The following is an 18,876-nucleotide window of genomic DNA, read 5'->3' as shown; positions in this document are numbered from 1 at the left end:
AAAAAAAAAAAAAAAAACCTTTAATTAAGGTACAGTTACATGCAATAAAATTAACCCATTCTACCTGTACAGTTTGAATTTTAGTAATGGTATACAATTGTGTAACTATAACTACAAACAATATATAAGACAGCTTCTTCATCCTAAAAATTGTCCTTATGCCTCTTTGTAGTTGATCCTGTCCCCATTCCTATCCCCCAACATCAATCTGCTTTTTATCACCACGGTTTGCCTTTTCTGGAATTTCACATAAATGAAATCATATAGTAGCCAGTATTTTGTTTCACTTCTTTCACTTAAATCACTTAGATTTATCTTAGTGTTACACACAACATATCTTGTGTGTATTGATATGTTCCTTTTTATTACTTATAGTATTCCACGGTATGGTTACACCACAATTTGTTTATCTATTTACCAGCTGAACATCTGAACTGCTTCCAATTCTGGGCTATTTTGAATAACACTGCTATGAATATTTGTACACAGGTCTTTGTGTAGTCATGTTTTCACTTATCTTGGATTGAAATTTCAAGGAGTGGAACTGCTGGATCATAGGATAAGTATATGTATAACTTTTTATGAGCCTACCATATCGTTTTATTTTCTTTTGTGACAGGGTCTCACTCTAACACAGGCTGGAATGCAGTAATGCAAACACTGTAGCCTCGACCTTCTGAGCTCAGGTGATCCTCCCATCTTAAGCATCCTTAGCTCTGACTGCAGGCTTGTGCCAGCACATCTGGCCGATATTTTGTATTTTTTGTAGAGAGGGGGTTTTGCCATGTTGCCCAGGCTGGAGCTACTGGGCCTACGTTATCCACCTGTCTCAGCCTCCCAAAGTGCTGGGATTACAGGTATGAGCCACCACACCCCGCCAAGCCTACTATATTATTATCTAATGTGGCTGTACTATTTTTTATTGCCATCAACAAAGTATGGGTGTCATACTTGCTTGACTTCATTAGCACTATGTCACAGGCTAAGTTAAACGTTTCCCACACTACCTTATGATTTTAAAAAGCAGATTCATTTACCTAATAAAATCTATATATAAATACTTTAAGTCCCATAAAAATATATAGCTTTCATAGATAGTAACATTAGCATTAAATTAGATAAATCAGTTCAAATTTACCTTTTTAAAATATCCTCTTCTTTTTATTGTGTTCTTACCTGAGCTGCTCAATTTTCTCTGGAGTAATAGGACCATTCCCAAAAACTTGTTCTATCTCTTCATATAATTTTTTTTGAACTTCTTCAGAGGTGGTTAAAAAACAGATTGCCCAGGTACACACTAGGTGAAACATTATATGAATAATAATGAAAATAGCTAACTCATGACAGGTATAGAGTAAGAAAAAACTATTTGGTTTGGGGATTTTGTATTTGCTTCTTTTCCCCTATAATATAGAAGATATACATAAGTGCTACCAAAAAGTAAAATTCTTCACAAGGTTTGCATTTCACTGAATGGAACATCAATATTTACAGAATGCCCTCCAACAGACATAGTGCAATCTAGATGCCTCCTTTCTTTTTTTTTTTTTGTTGAGACAAGGTCTTAAGGCTGGAGTGCAGTGGCACGATCTCAGCTCACTGCAATCTCTGCCTCCTGGATTCAAGCAATTTTCCTGCCTCAGTCTCCCTAGTAGCTGGGATTACAGGCACCTGCCACCATACCCAGCTAAGTTTTGTATTTTTTGGTAGAGACAGGGTTTCACCATGTTGGCCAGGCTGGTCTTGAACTTCTGACCTCAGGTGATCCACCTGCCTCGGCCTCCCAAAGTGCTGGGATTACAGGTTTGAGCCACCTGACCTGGCCCAGATGCCTCCTTTCATAAAACTGGTAAGTAACTGGAGCCACTTAATTTTACCTTAGGTAAAATAGTTATGATAATAAATAAATTTCATATCTGTAGGAATGCTCAATGTTGGCTATTGTAATGGATTATCTGATTCACTCAATCTTATACAAAAAGCTGATTTAGAGTTCTTAGGAGCACTAATGAAATGATTCAGACAAATCAAGCTAGCAGATTTATCGATAAATCAATATTCTAAAATTTTTACTTGTGATGGTAAATACACTGGCTCAAAATTTGTGACTGGTTACTGCTTAGAACAGTGGTTCTCAACCAGGCATGGTGGCTCACACCTGTAACCCCAGTACTTTGGGAGGGGATTGTACAGAGGGGATCATTTTGGAAGGGGATCTGAAGCTGGCAGATTGCTTGGGCTAAGGAGTTCGGGACTAGTCTGGGCAATATGGCAGAACTCCATCTCTACAAAATACTCAAAAGTCAGCTGGGCATGGTGGTATGTGCCTGTAGTCCTAGCTACTTGGGAGGCTGAAATGGGATGATTGCTTCTGCCCAGGAGGTTGAGGCTGTAGTGAGCTGTGACCGTGCTACTGCACTCCACCCTAGGCAAGTGAGGCCCTCTCTCAAAAAAAGAAAAGTGGTTCTCATAAACCACCTGGGAGATGGCTGATGCTGTAACCACACATTCACATATTCTGATTCAGTATGTTGTGGTAATGTCCAAACATCTGTACTTTTTTTCATTTTTTATTTTTATTTTTTTGTCACTTTCCTTTTGTCCTCTCATGTAAACATCTGTACTCTTAACAAATGCAATATCACATTTTTTTCGATTAACACCAAAACAGGAAGATCACTGGCTCATGGCTTACTTTAGCTTAAACTGGTTTATGGATTATATTCGCTGAGGAAATAAAAATGTAAAGCAATTACATGATGAGAAAAAAACAGAGGAAAAAGAGTAGCTATATTTCCTTTAGTAATCCACTGGGATTATAACTACTAAAAGAATGAAAACTTCTGAACATATATACTATCTCTTTCCCTAGAATATGTTTGAGCTGACACCATTTGTAGCTTGATTGTTCCTGTGTCAAATACTTTTTAATATGCTTATAGCGACCCGTGCCTTTACTTACCAATGATCTCTTTCCTGAGCTAAGGGTTAACTTAAACTTATCTCAAAGTTAATTTATTTAAAGATGTTTGCCTGATTCACCTTATTACCCATATCGTTATTATTAAAATCAGTAGTTACCTGGTACTCAATTACTCTGATTAGTTTTCTTACATCCAGAGTTCACAAAACACATGAGTGATTGCCTGTCCTTAACTTTTCCCTACATACAGGCTATGCCTTTTCATCATGGCTTTGAGTGAACTAGAGAATTTCTATTTTACAAGCGATATGAAAACTTGTGCAGTGCACAATATGTATGTTATATAATTTTACAACATACAGTAATATACATCTGAAGGATTTACCATAAAGATTTTCATACAGCGGTCACTTATCTACTCTGCTTGACTATATTATCACTTAAAATTAACAGGCCAGGTACAGGGGCACATGCCTATAATTCCAGCACTTTGGGAGGCTGAGGTGGGCAGATCATGAGGTCAAGAGATTGAGACCATCCTGGCTAACATGGTGAAACCCCGTCTCTACTAAAAATACAAAAATTATCTGGGCGTTTTGGCATGTGCCTGTAGTCCCAACTACTTGGAAGGCTGAGGCAGAACTGCTTGAACCCAGGAGGTGGAGATTGCAGGGAACTGAGATTGCACCACTGCACTCCAGCCTGGAGACAGAGTGAGACTCTGTCTCAAAATAATAATAATAATAATAAAACAATATGAATTTAATAATCTCACATTGGCTGGGCATGGTGGCTCATGTCTGTAATCCCAACACTTTGGGAGGCTGAGGCGGGCAGATCACAGGTCAGGAGTTTCAGACCAGCCTGGCCAAAATAGTGAAACCTCCCCTCTACTAAAAACACAAAAAATTGGCCAGGTATGATGGCGGGCGCCTGTAGTCCCAGCTACTTGGGAGGCTGAGGCAGGAAAATCGCTTTAACCCGGGAAGTAGTGGTTGCAGTGAGCCAAGATTACACGACTGCATTCCATCCTGGGTGACAAAGTGAGACTCCGTCTTAAAAAAAAAAAACAACATTCACATTGACTTTTTGTTTGTGGGTTTTTCTTTTGTTTTTGTTTTTTAAGATAGGGTCACGCTCTGTCAAGGCTGGAGTGCAGTGGCAGTGATTATGGCTTACTTGAGGCCTGTAATCCCAGCTACTTAGGAGGCTGAGGCAAGAAAATCGCTTGAACTGAGGAGGCGGAGGTTGCAGTGACCTGAGATCATGCCACTGCACTCCAGCCTTTTAAAGAAAGTTTCCTTAAATATTAAGGAATATAAATGAAATACTTTAAATAAACATAAATTTTATTTTCTTTTTTTTTTGTTTGTTTTTGTTTTTTTGAGACACTCTAGCCTGGCTAACAAGAGCAAAACTCCATCTAAAAAAAAAAAAGCTTGATTATTTTTGACATATGCTTACCTAAATTCAATTTAATCTATAGTATCTGGACATTTCTACATGTCAAAGAAGAAACATTTATGGGAAGTTTACATTTGTACTCATCTTTTTTTTTTTTAGATGGAGTCTCACACTGTGGTCCAGGCTGGAATGCAATGACACAATCTTGGCTCATTGCAACATCCGCCGCCCAGGTTCAAGCAATTCTCCTACCTCAGCCTCCCAAGTAGCTGGGATTACAGGCTCTGGCCACCATGCCCAGCTAATTTTTGTATTTTTAGTAGTGACGTAGTGACAAGGTTTCACTGTCTTGGCCAGGCTGGTCTTGAACTCCTAACCTCATGATCCACTCGCCTCAGCCTCCCAAAGTGCTGGGATTACAGACATGAGCCACGGCGCCTGGCCTGTACTCATCATTTTAAAGAAAGCTTCCTTAAACGTTAAGGAATAAAAATGAAATCCTTCAAGTAAACATAAATTTTCTAAAATTTAAATTGATGTCCTAATACTTTTTTTTTTTTTTTTTTTTTGACAGAGTGTCTTGCTGTGTTGCCCAGGCTGGAGTGCAGTGGCACAATCTTGGCTCACTGCAACTTCTGCCTCCCAGGTTCAAGCGATTCTCCTGCCTCAGCCTCTTGAGTAGCTGGGACTACGGGTGCATGCCACCATGCCCAGGTAATTTTTGTGTTTTTAGTAGAGACGGGGTTTTACTATGTTGGCCAGGCTGGTCTTGAACTCCTGAGCTCGTGAACCACCTGCCTTGGCCTCCCAAAGTGCTGGGATTACAGGCATGAGCCACTGCGCCCAGCCTCCTTTTATTTTTTGACAGGGTCTCACTCTGTCACACAGGCTAGAGTTCAGTGGTTCGATCATGGCTCACTGCGACCTCAACCTCTTGGACTTAAGTGATCCTCCCACCTTAGCCTCCCAAGTAACTGAGATTACAGCTGTGCACCACCAGGCCTGGCTAATTTTTGAATTTTTTGTAGAGATGGGGTTCCGCCCTCTTGCCCAGGCTGGTCTCAAATTCCTGGGCTCCAGTGATTCATCTACCTTGGCTCCCCAAAATGCTGGCATTATAGGTGTGAGCCACCTTGTCTGGCCCTCTAATACTTCCTTTAAGCATTTTTATCTTAGTATATTTTTATGCCTATAGAAGTATTTTTATAAATACTATATAAATGAATGGTATACCACCGATCTAAAAACCAGGAAGGGAACCTAGAAACATAACAAATATTTTCCAATTTTACATAAAAATCACTTTGAATTAGGAGTTCTTTTAAATCCTCTCTGTGGCCTATATACTCTGTTGGTAGACCTTAATAACAGCAGACTGACTTGGAGTCAATGTGAAAAGCAGCAGCAGGAAATGAAAAAGCTCACTGTTACGGTTGGAAAGGTGTCTACGGCAGTTCATTTTAAGGAACTAACTAGAATTCACAAGCCATAAAATGTGTCAAGAAATTTATGGCAATTTGCAGAAGTGGCTTTAAGCACTTAGGGTTAAGAAAAAAAAACATCTATGTGAGTGGGCCCTTTAAAACAAGACTAAAAAAGAGGGAAAAGAAATTATAAAGAAGTCCTCTAAACAGTGTTTTATTTTTGTTTGCTTTCAGATAGTCTTGGTCTGTTGCTCAGCCTGGAACACTATGGTGTGATCATCACTCATTGCTGGGCTCAAGTGATCTTGCCTCAGCTTCCTGAGTAGCTGGAACCACAGGCGTGTGCCACCATATCCAGCTAGTTTTTATTTTTAGCAGAGACGAGGTCTCACTATGTTGCCCAGCCTGGTCTTGAATTCCTGGGCTCAAGCGATCCTCCTGCCCTAGCCTCCCAAAGTGCTGGGATTACAGATGTGAGTCACCATGCCTGGCCTCTTTTTTTTTTTTTTCTGAGATTTCTGAGATTTTCGAGATTTCTGAGACAAAATCTCGCTCTGTCGCCAGGCTGGAGTGCAGTGGCACAATCTAGGCTCACTGCAACCTCCGCCTCCCGGGTTCAAGCAATTTTCCCGAGTAGCTGGGACTACAGGCACGTGCCACCACGCTAATTTTTGTATTTTTTATTTTTTTTAATTTTTTAAATTATTTATTTATTTATTTTTTTTTTTTGAGACGGAGTTTCACTCATGTTACCCAGGTTGGAGTGCAATGGCGCGATCTCGGCTCACCGCAACCTCCACCTCCTGGGTTCAGGCAATTCTCCTGCCTCAGCCTCCTGAGTAGCTGGGATTACAGGCATGCACCACCATGCCCAGCTAATTTTTTGTATTTTTAGTAGAGACGGGGTTTCACCATGTTGACCAGGATGGTCTCGATCTCTTGACCTCGTGATCCACCCGCCTCGGCCTCCCAAAGTGCTGGGATTACAGGCTTGAGCCACTGCGCCCGGCCTAATTTTTCTATTTTTTAGTAGAGATGGGGTTTCACCATGTTGGCCAGGATGGTCTCGCTTTCTTGGCCTTGTGATCTGCCTGCCTCGCTCGGCCGCCCAAATTGCTGGGATTACAGGCGTGAGCCACTGTGCCCGGCCATTGTTTGGTTTTTTTTTTGAGACAGGGTCTCTGTTGCTCAGGGTGGAGTACAATGGTGCATTCACAGCTCACTGTAGCCTCCATCCTCCTGATTCAGCCTCTTGAGTAGCTGAGACTACGGACACAGGTCATCATGCTCAATTAATTTTTTTTTGTAGAGAGAGGGTCTCTGTTTTCTGGGCTGGCCTCCAATTCCTGGCCTCAAGCAATCCTTCTACCTCAGCCTCCCAAAGTGTTGGGATTACAGGTATATGCCACTGTTCAGCCTGTATATTTGAATCCATCTGAAAAAGAAATCAATTTATACTTACATTTTGCAGTTATTATGCAACTGGCCAGAGAAAATATCATACTGTCTTCTAGGATCTAGGAAACAAAACTAAGTTTAGAAAGTGTGAAAAATGTAAGGTAGCCTATATTAGGCCCTGCTAAAATGATCTAGAGCATAAAATTAGGGTCAATGAAAAAAAAGTATATTATTTCATTATGATGTTTTCATTAAAACAAAAAAATAAAAATCTGTATAATGTCAATACCAAGCTAAATACCACATTGCTTTTTAAAAATATTTTTAAAACTGATATAGTTGTATGTATTTTGGGAGTACAAATGATATTTTGGTACATGTATCCAACGTATAATGATCAAATCAGGGTATTTGTTGTGAATATTACTGGTTCACGATATACTGTGACAAATAAACTCAGTCCTATTTTTCTGGCTTAGCCTGGTGAACAGCAATGAAGCCTCAGAAATAGGACAGAAGATCTCATCACTGTCCTGGAAGCCTAATTCAATGTCTGTACCAGCATATACCAAACTACTTCTGGCAACAAGGACTTGCATGTGTAGAGTGGGGCAGAAGATTCCTACAATTAAGAGGTGTGACAATAACAATTCACCTCATTGGCCTGAGAATACTACAAATGCAGTGGTATGCTGGAGGTATTGTGAACAAGACACATTGCCATACCTGGTCATGTAGGTAAAGTGATTTAGTTGAATACAATTAACACAAGTCCTTCTCCTCTTTTGTAATTCAGGGTCAATTTAATAATATTAAATAATATACAGCTGCCTCAAAGAGTGAAATAGAGACCAAGTACTTGTACTACCAATGATGTACAATAAAAGATGCACAATGCAGCCAGGCGTGGTGGCTCATGCCTGTAATCCCAACACTTTGGGAGGCCAAGGAGGGCAGATCATGAGATCAAAGTGATCAAGACCATCGTGGCCAACATGGTGGAACTCTGTCTCTACTAAAAATACAAAAAAATTAACTGGGTGTAGCGGAGTGTGCCTGCAGTCCCAGCTACTTGAAAGGCTGAGGCAGGAGAATCACCTGAACCTGGAAGGTGGAGGTTGCAGTGAGACAAGATCGCACCACTATACTCTAGCCTGGCAACAGTGAGACTCAAGTCTCAAAAGAAAAAAAAAAAAGATGTACAATGCTTCTTTAAGCCAGTATCTGGATTAAAGTGAATGAAAAGCACACTCTGTATATGTGTTATTATTATTATTTTTTTTTATAGATGGCGTCTTGTTATATTGCCTAAGTTGGCCTTGATCTCTTGGGTTCAAGTGATCCTCCCACCTTAGCCTCTCAAATAGCTGGGACTGTAGTCATGAGCCACTGTGCCTGGCTGTGGCTTATTTTTTACCAATAGACATTTAACAATTACATCACCTGTTGATCATTAAGGTTCCCCTGTACTAAGGAGTCAATGAAAACATGTTGACTGAAGTTCTTTCCTTTTCGTTCTTTTATGATGTTCTTTAAAATAGACTCCAGTTGCATAAGGGCTTACAGAAAAAAAAAATGATTTCAGAATATATGCATTAATGGAGATTGAACTTTTAAAAAATAATTCTGCACAATGTTACTATGCACAGAAGAAAACCTTCAAAGTTAGTAACCAACAACAAAGAAAGCTAATTTATGTTTAAACGCATCTATTCTCCTCCTCCTTTTTGCCAAATTTAACATACATACAAAAAAGTGCACAAAGCACATAAGTACAGTTTAAGGAATAATTATAAATCACCACCACCCAGGTCAAGAAGTTGAACAATGCCAGCACTTCACTTTTTCTTTTTATTGATTTTTTTTTTTAGTCAGAGTCTTGCTCTGTTGCCTAGGCTGGAGTGTAGTGGTGTGATCTTGGCTCACTACAGCCTAGACTTCCCAGGCTCTGATGATTCTCCTATCTCAGCCTCCCAAATAGCTGGGACTACAGGCATGCTACCATGCCCAGCTAATTTTTGTATTTTTGGTAGAGATGGGGTTTCACCATGTTGGCCAGGCTGGTCTCAAACTCATGGGCTCAAGCAATCTGCCCATCTCAGCCTCTCAAAGTGCTAGGATTACAGGCGTGAGCCACCACACCCAGTCTAATACCAGCACTTTAAAGGCCTCCAAACACGTAAGCCTTTCTTTCTTGCTATCACTCCGATCCTTCCTTCTAAATTCTGTCTTCTTAACTCCATTCCTTCTCCCAAATCAGGAATCACTTATTTAGGGATAGAAACAAGACGTAAAATAATCAGAAAAGTAAATTTCTAAAAATCTGAAAGAGGCTGGGTGTGGTGGCTCACGCCTGTAATCCCATCAAGATGGTGAAACCCCATCTCTACTAAAAACACAAAAATTAGCTGAGCATGGTGGCAGGTGCCTGTGATCCCAGCTATTCAGAAGGCTGAGGCAGGAGAATTGCTTGAACCTGGGTGGCAGAGGTTGCAGTGAGCTGAGACTGCACCACTGTACTCCAGCCTGGGCAATAGAGTGAGACTCTATCTCAATAAATAAATAAAATAAAATAAAAAGACATAAACAACTGATATCCCATGGCCCATAAAATTATCCACAAATACATTTCAGTCTTCATCTTATTTGACCTGTCATACCACTGATGATATTGTAATGTACTCCCCAAGAAACAATTTTTCATGTGGCTCCCAGGAGTTTACTCCCCTAGACTCCACACTTCCCTCCCACTTTACTGCCTGCTCATTTTGTCTCCTTTTATGATTCTTTTTCAATCTCTTGAATTTCTCAGTAATGAAATGTTCAAGGACAGGGCTCTGTCTCTTTTTGTGTCTATATTCACTACCTGGTGATCTTTAATCTCAAGGCTTTCAATGCAGTATATGTACCGCACACTTCCAAATCTGTATTTCCAGTCAGGACTTCTTTCTCTTCAGCTCCAGACTCATCTCTGCCTCCTGGTTCAAACAGTTCTCCTGACTCTCAGTCTCCTGGGTAGCTGGGATTACAGGCACCCACCACCATGCCTGGCTTATTTTTGTATTTTTATTAGAGGCCGGGTTTCACCATGTTGGCCAGGGTGGTCTTGAACTACTGACCTTATGATCCGCCTGCCTCGGCCTCCCAAAGCGCTGGGATTACAGGCGTGAGCCACTGCACCCGGCCTCATATATCCAATTCTAATAACAAACTCAACCTCTGGACTTGGATGTCTGAAACATACCAAACATACTGAGCTCGAGCTTTCCTCCAAAACCTGGATCTTCTCACAGTCTTCCCCATCTTATTTCTTGACAACCTCCTTTTACAATTAGGCCGAAAACCTTGGTGTCTCCCTCTCCCTTATACCTTAATTATAATACATCAGTCAACATTGGTAGGTCTATCTTCAAAGTACCAAATTATTTTCTTACTCCTTTTTTTCCCTTATTCTATATTTTCTGTTGCCTGCCACTTGGTCCAAGCCACATTATCTCTCAAGCCTGGTTCACTCCAATAGCCCTCTGACTAGTTTCCCTGCTTTTGCTCTGGACCCATTCAGTCTATCATATCAGCCAAAGTGATCCTTTGATAACATAACTCAGATTGTAGCTCTGCTCAAAGCCTGCCAGTGGCTTGCTATCTCATAGTAACAACCTAGTCACACAATGGTCTCTAAGCCATACAAAACCCCTTCCTCTCTCCAGTCTTTCTCTCCTCATCTCCTTCTGCTCCTCTTCTTACTTCACTCCAGCCATACTGATCTTCCTATTGTACTTCAAATACAGCAGGAACAGTCCTACTTCAAGGACTCTATAATTACTTTTCCTCTACATGGAATATTCTTCCGTTGAACATCTTGAACATCTGGGTATCCAGATGTTCTGCATGACTGGTTTCATCTCTTGCAAGTGTTTACTCAAAAGTCACCTCATCTTGGTGAGGCCTTTTCTAATAATTACTTAAAATTGCAACCTCCCAACCCCCTGCACTCCCTATCCCCTTCTGGTTTTATTTGTCTCTATAGCATTTTTCACCTTTTAATGTACTATTCAATTTACTTATTTAGATTACTGTCTGTTTCTTCCCACTAGAATGTGGTGCCAAAAAGGCAAGAAATTTTGTTTACGTTCCTCAGCAACCAAAACATGCCAGGATATCATAGATCTTTATTAAATATTTATAGGACTGAATCAATATAATACATATTTGTGATTAAAATGAGAAATTATTGCTGAGCGCGGTGGCTCACGCCTGTCATCCCAGCAGGCGTGGTGGGCAGATCACTTGAGGTCAAGAGTTTCAGATCAGCCTGGATGGTAAAACCCCATCTCTACTAAAAATACAAAAATGAGCTGAGCATGGTGGCAGGTGCCTGTCCTCTCAGCTACTTGGGAGGCTGACGCGGGAGAATCGCTTGAACCCGGGAGGCAGAGGATTCAGTGAGTCAAGATTGCACCACTGTACTCTAGCCTGGGCGATAGAGTGAGATTCCGCCTCAAAAAAAAAAAAAAAATTTTCACCAGTTTGAAATTGCACAGTTCAGTGGCATTAAGTATCATGATGTTCTATAGCCATCACCACCATCCATTTCAAAAAAAAAAAAAAAAAGATAAGAAATTATTAACACTGTAAAGAAGCTGTTCCCAGACTTTGCTACACATTAGAATCACCTGAGACGTTTTTTCAAACAGTAAAACACAAGTCACACCTCATATCAATTAAATCCGAATGTTTACAGGTAGAAGGCAGGCTTCAATATAAAAGATTCAATGTGTAGCAAAGTTTGGGAACTACTGTTGTACATTCTCAACCCTACAAGTACATTAGAATAATCTGGAGCGCTTTCACAAAAATACCTGATGTCCATGGCATCCCCATCTCAGATTCTGAATAAACTGGTCTAGGATAAGGCCTGATCTTCAGGTTTTGGGCTTTAAGTTCCCCAACTGATTTTAATGTGCAAATCAGGTTGGAAATTAAACAAAGGAAGCTCTGATCCAGTCATGGGATCCGACTTTTATAACACTAGAACATAACCATTTTCAATAAAAGCTCAAATCTGATCTATGCCCATGTATGCAGCCCAAGGAACACATCATGCCAGACAATTTTTATTTAGAATCAAAGAATATAAATTATTTTCATTTCATGTTAATTTAACCAATATTCCTGAAATACATTTTTTATCAAGGGGAATTAATCCAAATGCACCGATCAAGATAATCATAATGGTCATAAAAACCAGATAGCAGGAAATGTGTCCATTAAACTGGCTTTTTTTTTAATCTTTTTTACATCTGTTGGCCCAAGAAAATCACTACAGTAAGCTAATGAGGACAAGGATATCTGTCTCCTGTGCATAGAGTAAGGCCTAGCACAGCCTCAATGTTTGTTGAAAGAATGAAGAAAAAAAATCCTGTGAAGCAAAACTGTAATGTATAGAAAACAATCCATTATTCCAATGCAGCCTCTGTATTTTAAGTTATCCTGCATGCTTCCAAAAAATGAAATGAAGTATCTTAGAATAAAAGTATTGGCCAGGCATGGTGGCCCATGCCTGTAATCCCAGCACTTTGGGAAGCCAAGGTGGGCAGATCACGAGGTCTGACCAGCCAACATGGTGAAACCCCGTCTCTACTAAAAATACAAAACTTAGTCAGGCATAGTGATGCACACCTGTAATCCCAGCTACTCAGGAGGCTGAGGCAGGAGAATCGCTTGAACCCAGGAGGTAGAGGTTGCACTGAGCTGTGATCGCGCCACTGCACTCCAACCTAGGCAACTCTGTCTCAAAATAATAATAATAATAATAATAATAATAATAACAACAACAACAACAACAACAAAACAGCAGTAATAATAAATTTTAGAAAGTATTAAAGCTTTTTTTATTTATATTTTATTTTTTTAAGACGGAGTTTCACTTCGTCACCAAGGCTGGAGTGCAATGGTGTGATCTTGACTCACTGCAACCTCCGCCTCCTGGGTTCAAGTGATTTTCCTGCCTCAGCCTCCTGAGTAGCTGGGATTACAGGCGCCCACCACCATACCTAGCTAATTTTTTGTATTTTTAGCAGAGATGGAGTTTCACCATGTTAGCCAGGCTGGTGTTGAAATCCTGATCTCAGGTACTCTGCCTGCCTCGGCCTCCCAAAGTTCTGGGATTACAGGTGTGAGCCACCATGCTCAGCCTAAAGCTTTATAATTATTCAACCACTGACAGAAAAAAAGAGTAAGGCAGAGTAATTAATTTGGGACAGCTATCTTATATTAAAATTGCTATTTTTCTGTGTGAACTGTATAAAGTTGTAATCAGTGCCAAACAATATTGAAAATATTTTTATTCAATGTTATGACAAAAATTTTTTAGGTTGCAATTTTTTTTTTTTTTTTTTTGAGATAGAGTCTCACTCACCCAGGCTGGAGTGCAGTGGCATGATCTCGGCTCACTGTAACTTTTGCCTCCAGGGCGCAAGTGGTTTTCATGCCTCAGCCTCTTAAATTGCTAGGATTTCAGGTATATGCTGCTATACCCGGCTAATGTTTTGCATTTATTTAGTAGAGGTAGGGTTTCACTATGTTGGCCAGATTGGTCTCGAACTCCTGGCCTCAAGTGATCCGCCTATCTTGGCATCCCAAAGTGCTGGGATTGCAGGTGTGAGCCACCATACCAGGCCTACATTGCTAATTTTAAAAAATTTTCTGAGATGGGGTCTCTTACTACGTTGCCTATGCTGGGCTGAGCAACGGAGTGAGAGACCCCATCTCAAAAATTTTTTTCATCTCAAACTCCTGAGTTGAAGTGATCCTCTCCACTCAGCCTCCCAAGTAGCTGTGACTACAGGTATGTGCTACCATGGCTGCCATTTTTTACAAATATCTGTAATATTTAATCATGTTGACGTTATTTCCCTACTAATTCCTATAGTGTTGAACATTTATAGTTTGTTCCTGGTTACAGAACAAACTACTTGCTCTACTTGCAGAAATAGTACTACAAAATATACCTTCATGAATATTGTCTTGTTTCATATAATTTCATCCATTATTTATGGTTTTCAGTATGCAGTATCAAACTGCTTTCTTAAGATTGTACCCTTATACTTTCCATTAATCCTGTAGAGTGTATCAGCTCTATAGCACTCTCATTGTGCAGTGAGTGCTAGAGTTTTACTAATTTAATAATTTTTCTTCACTTCTGTTAAAGAAAACTTTCATTGTAGAAAATGTAGAAAAAAAGCATAAAGAAAGAAAATATAAATGAACTTTAATCTCACTATTCAGAGATAACCTTATTAAAACTGGGCCACCTTCATTTTTTGTCCTCACTAAAAATTAAGAGTGACCAACTTACCATCTTCATATTGTTTTTTCCGAGTTGTATTTTTATCAAGTGATCCATCTAGAAAGCCTTTTCCAATCTCAGACCAAACCTGAAAATAGGTAAATACACATATCTATTATCTAATAGGTAGAATTTTTTAAGTAATACAGAGCAATGTAACCTAACAACTTAGGAACTTTTTTTTTTTTTTTTTTTTTTGAGTCAGAGTTCTGGCTCTATCACCCAGGCTGCAGTGCTGGAGTGCAATGGCACAATCAAAGCTCACTGCAACCTCCACCTCTCAAGCTCAAACCATCCTCCCACCTCAGCCTTCCAAGCAGCTGGGACTACAGATGTGTGCCACCATGGCCGGCTAATTTTTCTGTTTTTTGTAGCAATGGGTTTCACCATGTTTCCCAGACTGGTCTTGAACACCTAAACTCAAGTGATCCTCCCATCTCAGTCCCTCAAAGTGTTGGGATTCTACGCGTGAGCCACCCACCTGGCAGGAACACTTTTCTCACCAACAAATCTGATAATTAAACTCTCCTTTTCAACTGGCTGCACAATCCTTTACTCCATAGTCTCAGAGGAGAGGGTACAAAAATATTTTAATGATTTCAGTCAAGGCACTTTCAAACTAATAAGAAGTGGAAAGTGAAAAATTTCTTTTCTCTAAAAGGAGTAGGGACAAGAAAAAGGACACAGCAGTAAAGTCAGTCCTCATTTTTGTATTATACTGGCACAAGTGTAAAATAAAATTCACAGGTTAATTACAAATTTCTTTCACTTGTAATACTGATAAACACTGGCTGAGGTAAAGAAAAAGGTTATAAGTCTGAGATTTGGATATAAGCAGCAGAATAGGCTTCCAAATTTTCACAGCCCCTGAACAAACTTTAACCTGATTTTAATTCAAAAGTTCTAAAAGTGGGCTGGGTGCGGTGACTCATCTGTAATCTCAACACTTTGGGAGGCTGAGGTGAGCAGATCACGAGGTCAGGAGATCAAGACCATCCTCGCTAACACAGTGAAACCGTCTCTACTAAAAAAAAAAAATACAAAAAATAAGCTGGGCGTGGTGGCGTGCACCTGTAGTTTCAGCTACTCAGGAGGCTGAGGCAAAAGAATAGCTTGAACCCAGGAGGCGGATGTTGCAGTAAGCCGATATCATGCCACTGCACTCAAGCCTGGGGAACAAAGCCAGAGAACTTAGGGAAAGGACACAACACTTATTAATTAAAGGCAAAATACTGTATTTGAAAAACAATAAATTTTAAAAAGTCCTCAATGCTTACCTTAAATGCAAACATTTCAGATTAAATGTAAAAAAAATCAAATTACTAAAACTACTGTAAAAATTAATAGTAGGCCAAGTGGCTCACACCCATAATCCCAGCACTTTGGGAGGACAAGGCGGGCAGACTGTATGGGCTAAGGAGTTTGAGAACATGGTGAAACTCTTTCTCTGTGAAAAATACAAAGAATTAGCCAGGTGTGGTGGTGAGCATCTGTGGTCCCAGCTAACTCAGTAGGGTTAGGTGGAAGGATAGCTCGAGTCTGGGAGGTGGAGGCTGCAGTGAGCTGAGATTGCAGCACTGCAGCCTAAAAAAAAATAAAATAAAATAAAAAAAGAAAAAGAAAAAGAAGCAAATATTTACATAAAACCCTTAAAGTTTGAAAGGAGTTTCTAAGCCTGACAGAGCACAGGGCACAAATTCACAATGAAAGAGTTAAATTGATTTAGCTACATAAAAACATTAATATTTGTGATACTGAAAAAATAGCACAAAGCTTTTATTTACTTACTATAAATAAATGTAGAAGCAAATGAAAACTGAGACTAAAAATAAACAGCTATTCTAGATTAGTAAGAAAAAGAAACACAATAGAAATTCAGGCAATTCAATAGAAATACAGGCAAAAGAGCCAGGTGGGCCTAAAATCCTAGCTATTTGTGAAGCTGAGGTCGGAGGATCCCTTGAGCCCAAAAGTTTGAGACCAGTCTGGACAACAGGGTGATACTGTGTCACAAAAAAATCAAATAATGAAGAAACATAGGCAGAGGACGTAAGAAAACATCCCACAAAAGAAACCCAAGTGTTTAATAAAAGTATAAAAATATGATTTTTGGTTTTCTGTTTTTAAAACAGTGTCTGTCTCTGTCTCCAAGGCTGGAGTTCCATGGCACAATCACGGTTCACTACAACCTCCACTTCCTGGGCTCAAGCAATCCTCTGGCCTCAGCCTCCCAACTAGTAGGGACTACAAGAGTGCGATACCACACCCAGCTAATTTTTGTGAGTTTTCTGGGTAAAGATGGGATTTTGTCATGTTGTCTAGGCTGGCCTCAAACTCCTGGGCTCAAGTAATCCTTCTGCCTTGGGCTTCCCAAAGTGCTAACATTATAGGCGTGAACCACTGTACACACAGCCAAAAAGATGTTTAACTTCATAAGTAATAAGAGAATTATACATTTCAGGCCGGGAGTGGTGGCTCACGCCTGTAATCCCAGCACTTTGGGAGACTGAGGCGGATGGATAACTTGAGGTCAGGAGTTCGAGACCAACATGGTGAAACCTGGCCAACATGGTGAAACCCCATCTCTAGTAAAAATACAAAAATTAGCTAGGTATGGTGGCAGGTGCCTGTAATCCCAGCTACTGGCAAGGCTGAGGCAGCAAAATTGCTTTAATCCAGGAAGCAGAGGTTGCAGTGAGCCAAGACTGTACCATTGTACTCCAGCCTGGGCGACAAGAGTGAAACTCTGTCTCAAAACAAAACAAAACAAAACAAAAAAACTTGCTGGGTGCAGTGACTCAAGCCTGTAATACCAGCACTTTGGGAGGCTGAAGCGAGTGGATCTCCTGAGGTAAGGAGTTCCAGACCAGCCTGGCCAAGATGGTGAAACCCCATCTCTACTAAAAATAACAAAATTAGCCGGGTATGGTGGCCCATGCATGTAATCCCAGTTACTCAGGAAGGCAAGGCAGGAGAATCACTTGAACCTGGGAGGCAGAGGTTGCAGTTAGCCAAAATCACGCCACTGCACTCCAGCCCAGGCAGCAGAGCAAGACTCTGTCTCAAAAACAACAACAAACAGCTATATATTTCAATCACAAAATGTCATTTTTGGCTTACTGGATAGGCAAATTTTTTTTTTTTTTTTTGAGACAGGTTCTCATTCTATCACTCAGGCTGGAATACAGTGGTGTGATCCTCCCAGGCTCAAATGATCCTCCTGCCTCAGTCTCCCAAGTAGCTGGGACTACAGGCATGCATTCCACCACACTTGAATAATTAAAAAAAATTTTTTTTTGTATAGGCCAGGCGTGGTGACTCATGCCTGTAATCTCAGCACTTTGGGAGGCCAAGGCGGGCGGATCACAAGGTCAGGAGATCGAGACCATCCTGGTCAACATGGTGAAATGCCGTCTCTAGTAAAATTAAAAAAAAAAAAAAATTACCCAGGTGTGGTGGTGTGTGCCTGTAGTCCCAGGAGGCTGAGGCAGGGGAATCGCTTGAACCCAGGTGGCAGAGGATGCCGTGAGCCGTTATCGTGCCACTGCACTACAGCCTGGGTGACAGAGCAAGACTCTGTCTCAAAAAAAAAATTTTTTTTTTTTGTAGAGATAGAGGTCTCACTGTGTTGCCCAGGCTGGTCTTGAACTTCTAGGCTCAAGTAATCCTCCTGCCTTGGCTTCCCAAAGTGCTGCGATTACAGGCATGAGCCACTGTACCTGGCCTAGAAAGGCAAATATTTAAGGACCAACAATTCTAAATGTTGTCAAAAGTACAGGGTAAGAGCACACTAATATTGGTGGAAAAATAGTTGGGACAATGTTTCTGGGAGGCAGTTAGGAAATACAATATGCAACTGAAAGCAAGATGTATGTTTTTTCATATTTTAACACCTGTGAAATCAGTATGCATCTTACAAGTGATGACATCTTCCAAATGTTTTTATCCAAGTGGCAGTCATGATGCAGTTGTCATTGGCTCTGAATTTATAAATTGGTTATTATTCTTGGTGGCATAACTGGACAATGGCAATCCCTTGGCATTTCAGACATTAAAAGATCATTTCAGGGGTGGGCAGGAGGATGATAAGAAATCACTTAGCCTTTCGGCCGGAACCGCCATCTTCCAGTAATTCGCCAAAATGAACACAAAGGGAAAGAGGAGAGGCACTCGATACATGTTCTCTAGGCCTTTCAGAAAACATGGAGTTGTTCCTTTGGCCATGTATATGCGAATCTATAAGAAAGGTGATATTGTGGACATCAAGGGAATGGGTACTGTTCAAAAAGGAATGCCCCACAAATGTTATCATGGCAAAACTGGAAGAGTCTACAATGTTACCCAGCATGCTGTTGGCATTGTTGTAAACAAACAAGTTA

The 18,876-nt window shown here is 40.4% G+C and overlaps 1 protein-coding gene across 6 annotated transcripts in view; it reads right to left on the bottom strand.

Annotated features, from left to right (window-relative positions):
* The window catches only part of CYP20A1 (cytochrome P450 family 20 subfamily A member 1), a 52,887-nt gene that overhangs the window by 8,040 nt on the left and 25,971 nt on the right, over window positions 1-18,876 (bottom strand). For all 6 annotated transcript variants that reach the window (XM_037741454.1, XM_037741451.1, XM_037741452.1 and 3 more), the window contains 4 exons: window positions 14,507-14,585; window positions 8,593-8,708; window positions 7,214-7,268; window positions 1,177-1,297 (listed from right to left, as the gene is read on the bottom strand). In XM_037741454.1, coding sequence (XP_037597382.1) covers window positions 1,177-1,297; window positions 7,214-7,268; window positions 8,593-8,708; window positions 14,507-14,585 — 371 coding nt within the window. The remainder of the gene's footprint in view (window positions 1-1,176; window positions 1,298-7,213; window positions 7,269-8,592; window positions 8,709-14,506; window positions 14,586-18,876) is intronic.

This window comes from Cebus imitator, unplaced genomic scaffold, assembly GCF_001604975.1.
Source record: "Cebus imitator isolate Cc_AM_T3 unplaced genomic scaffold, Cebus_imitator-1.0 Scaffold101, whole genome shotgun sequence".
NCBI lineage: Eukaryota > Metazoa > Chordata > Mammalia > Primates > Cebidae > Cebus > Cebus imitator.
Note: the sequence above shows the minus strand (reverse complement) of the source record. Positions and strands in the feature narration are given on the sequence as shown.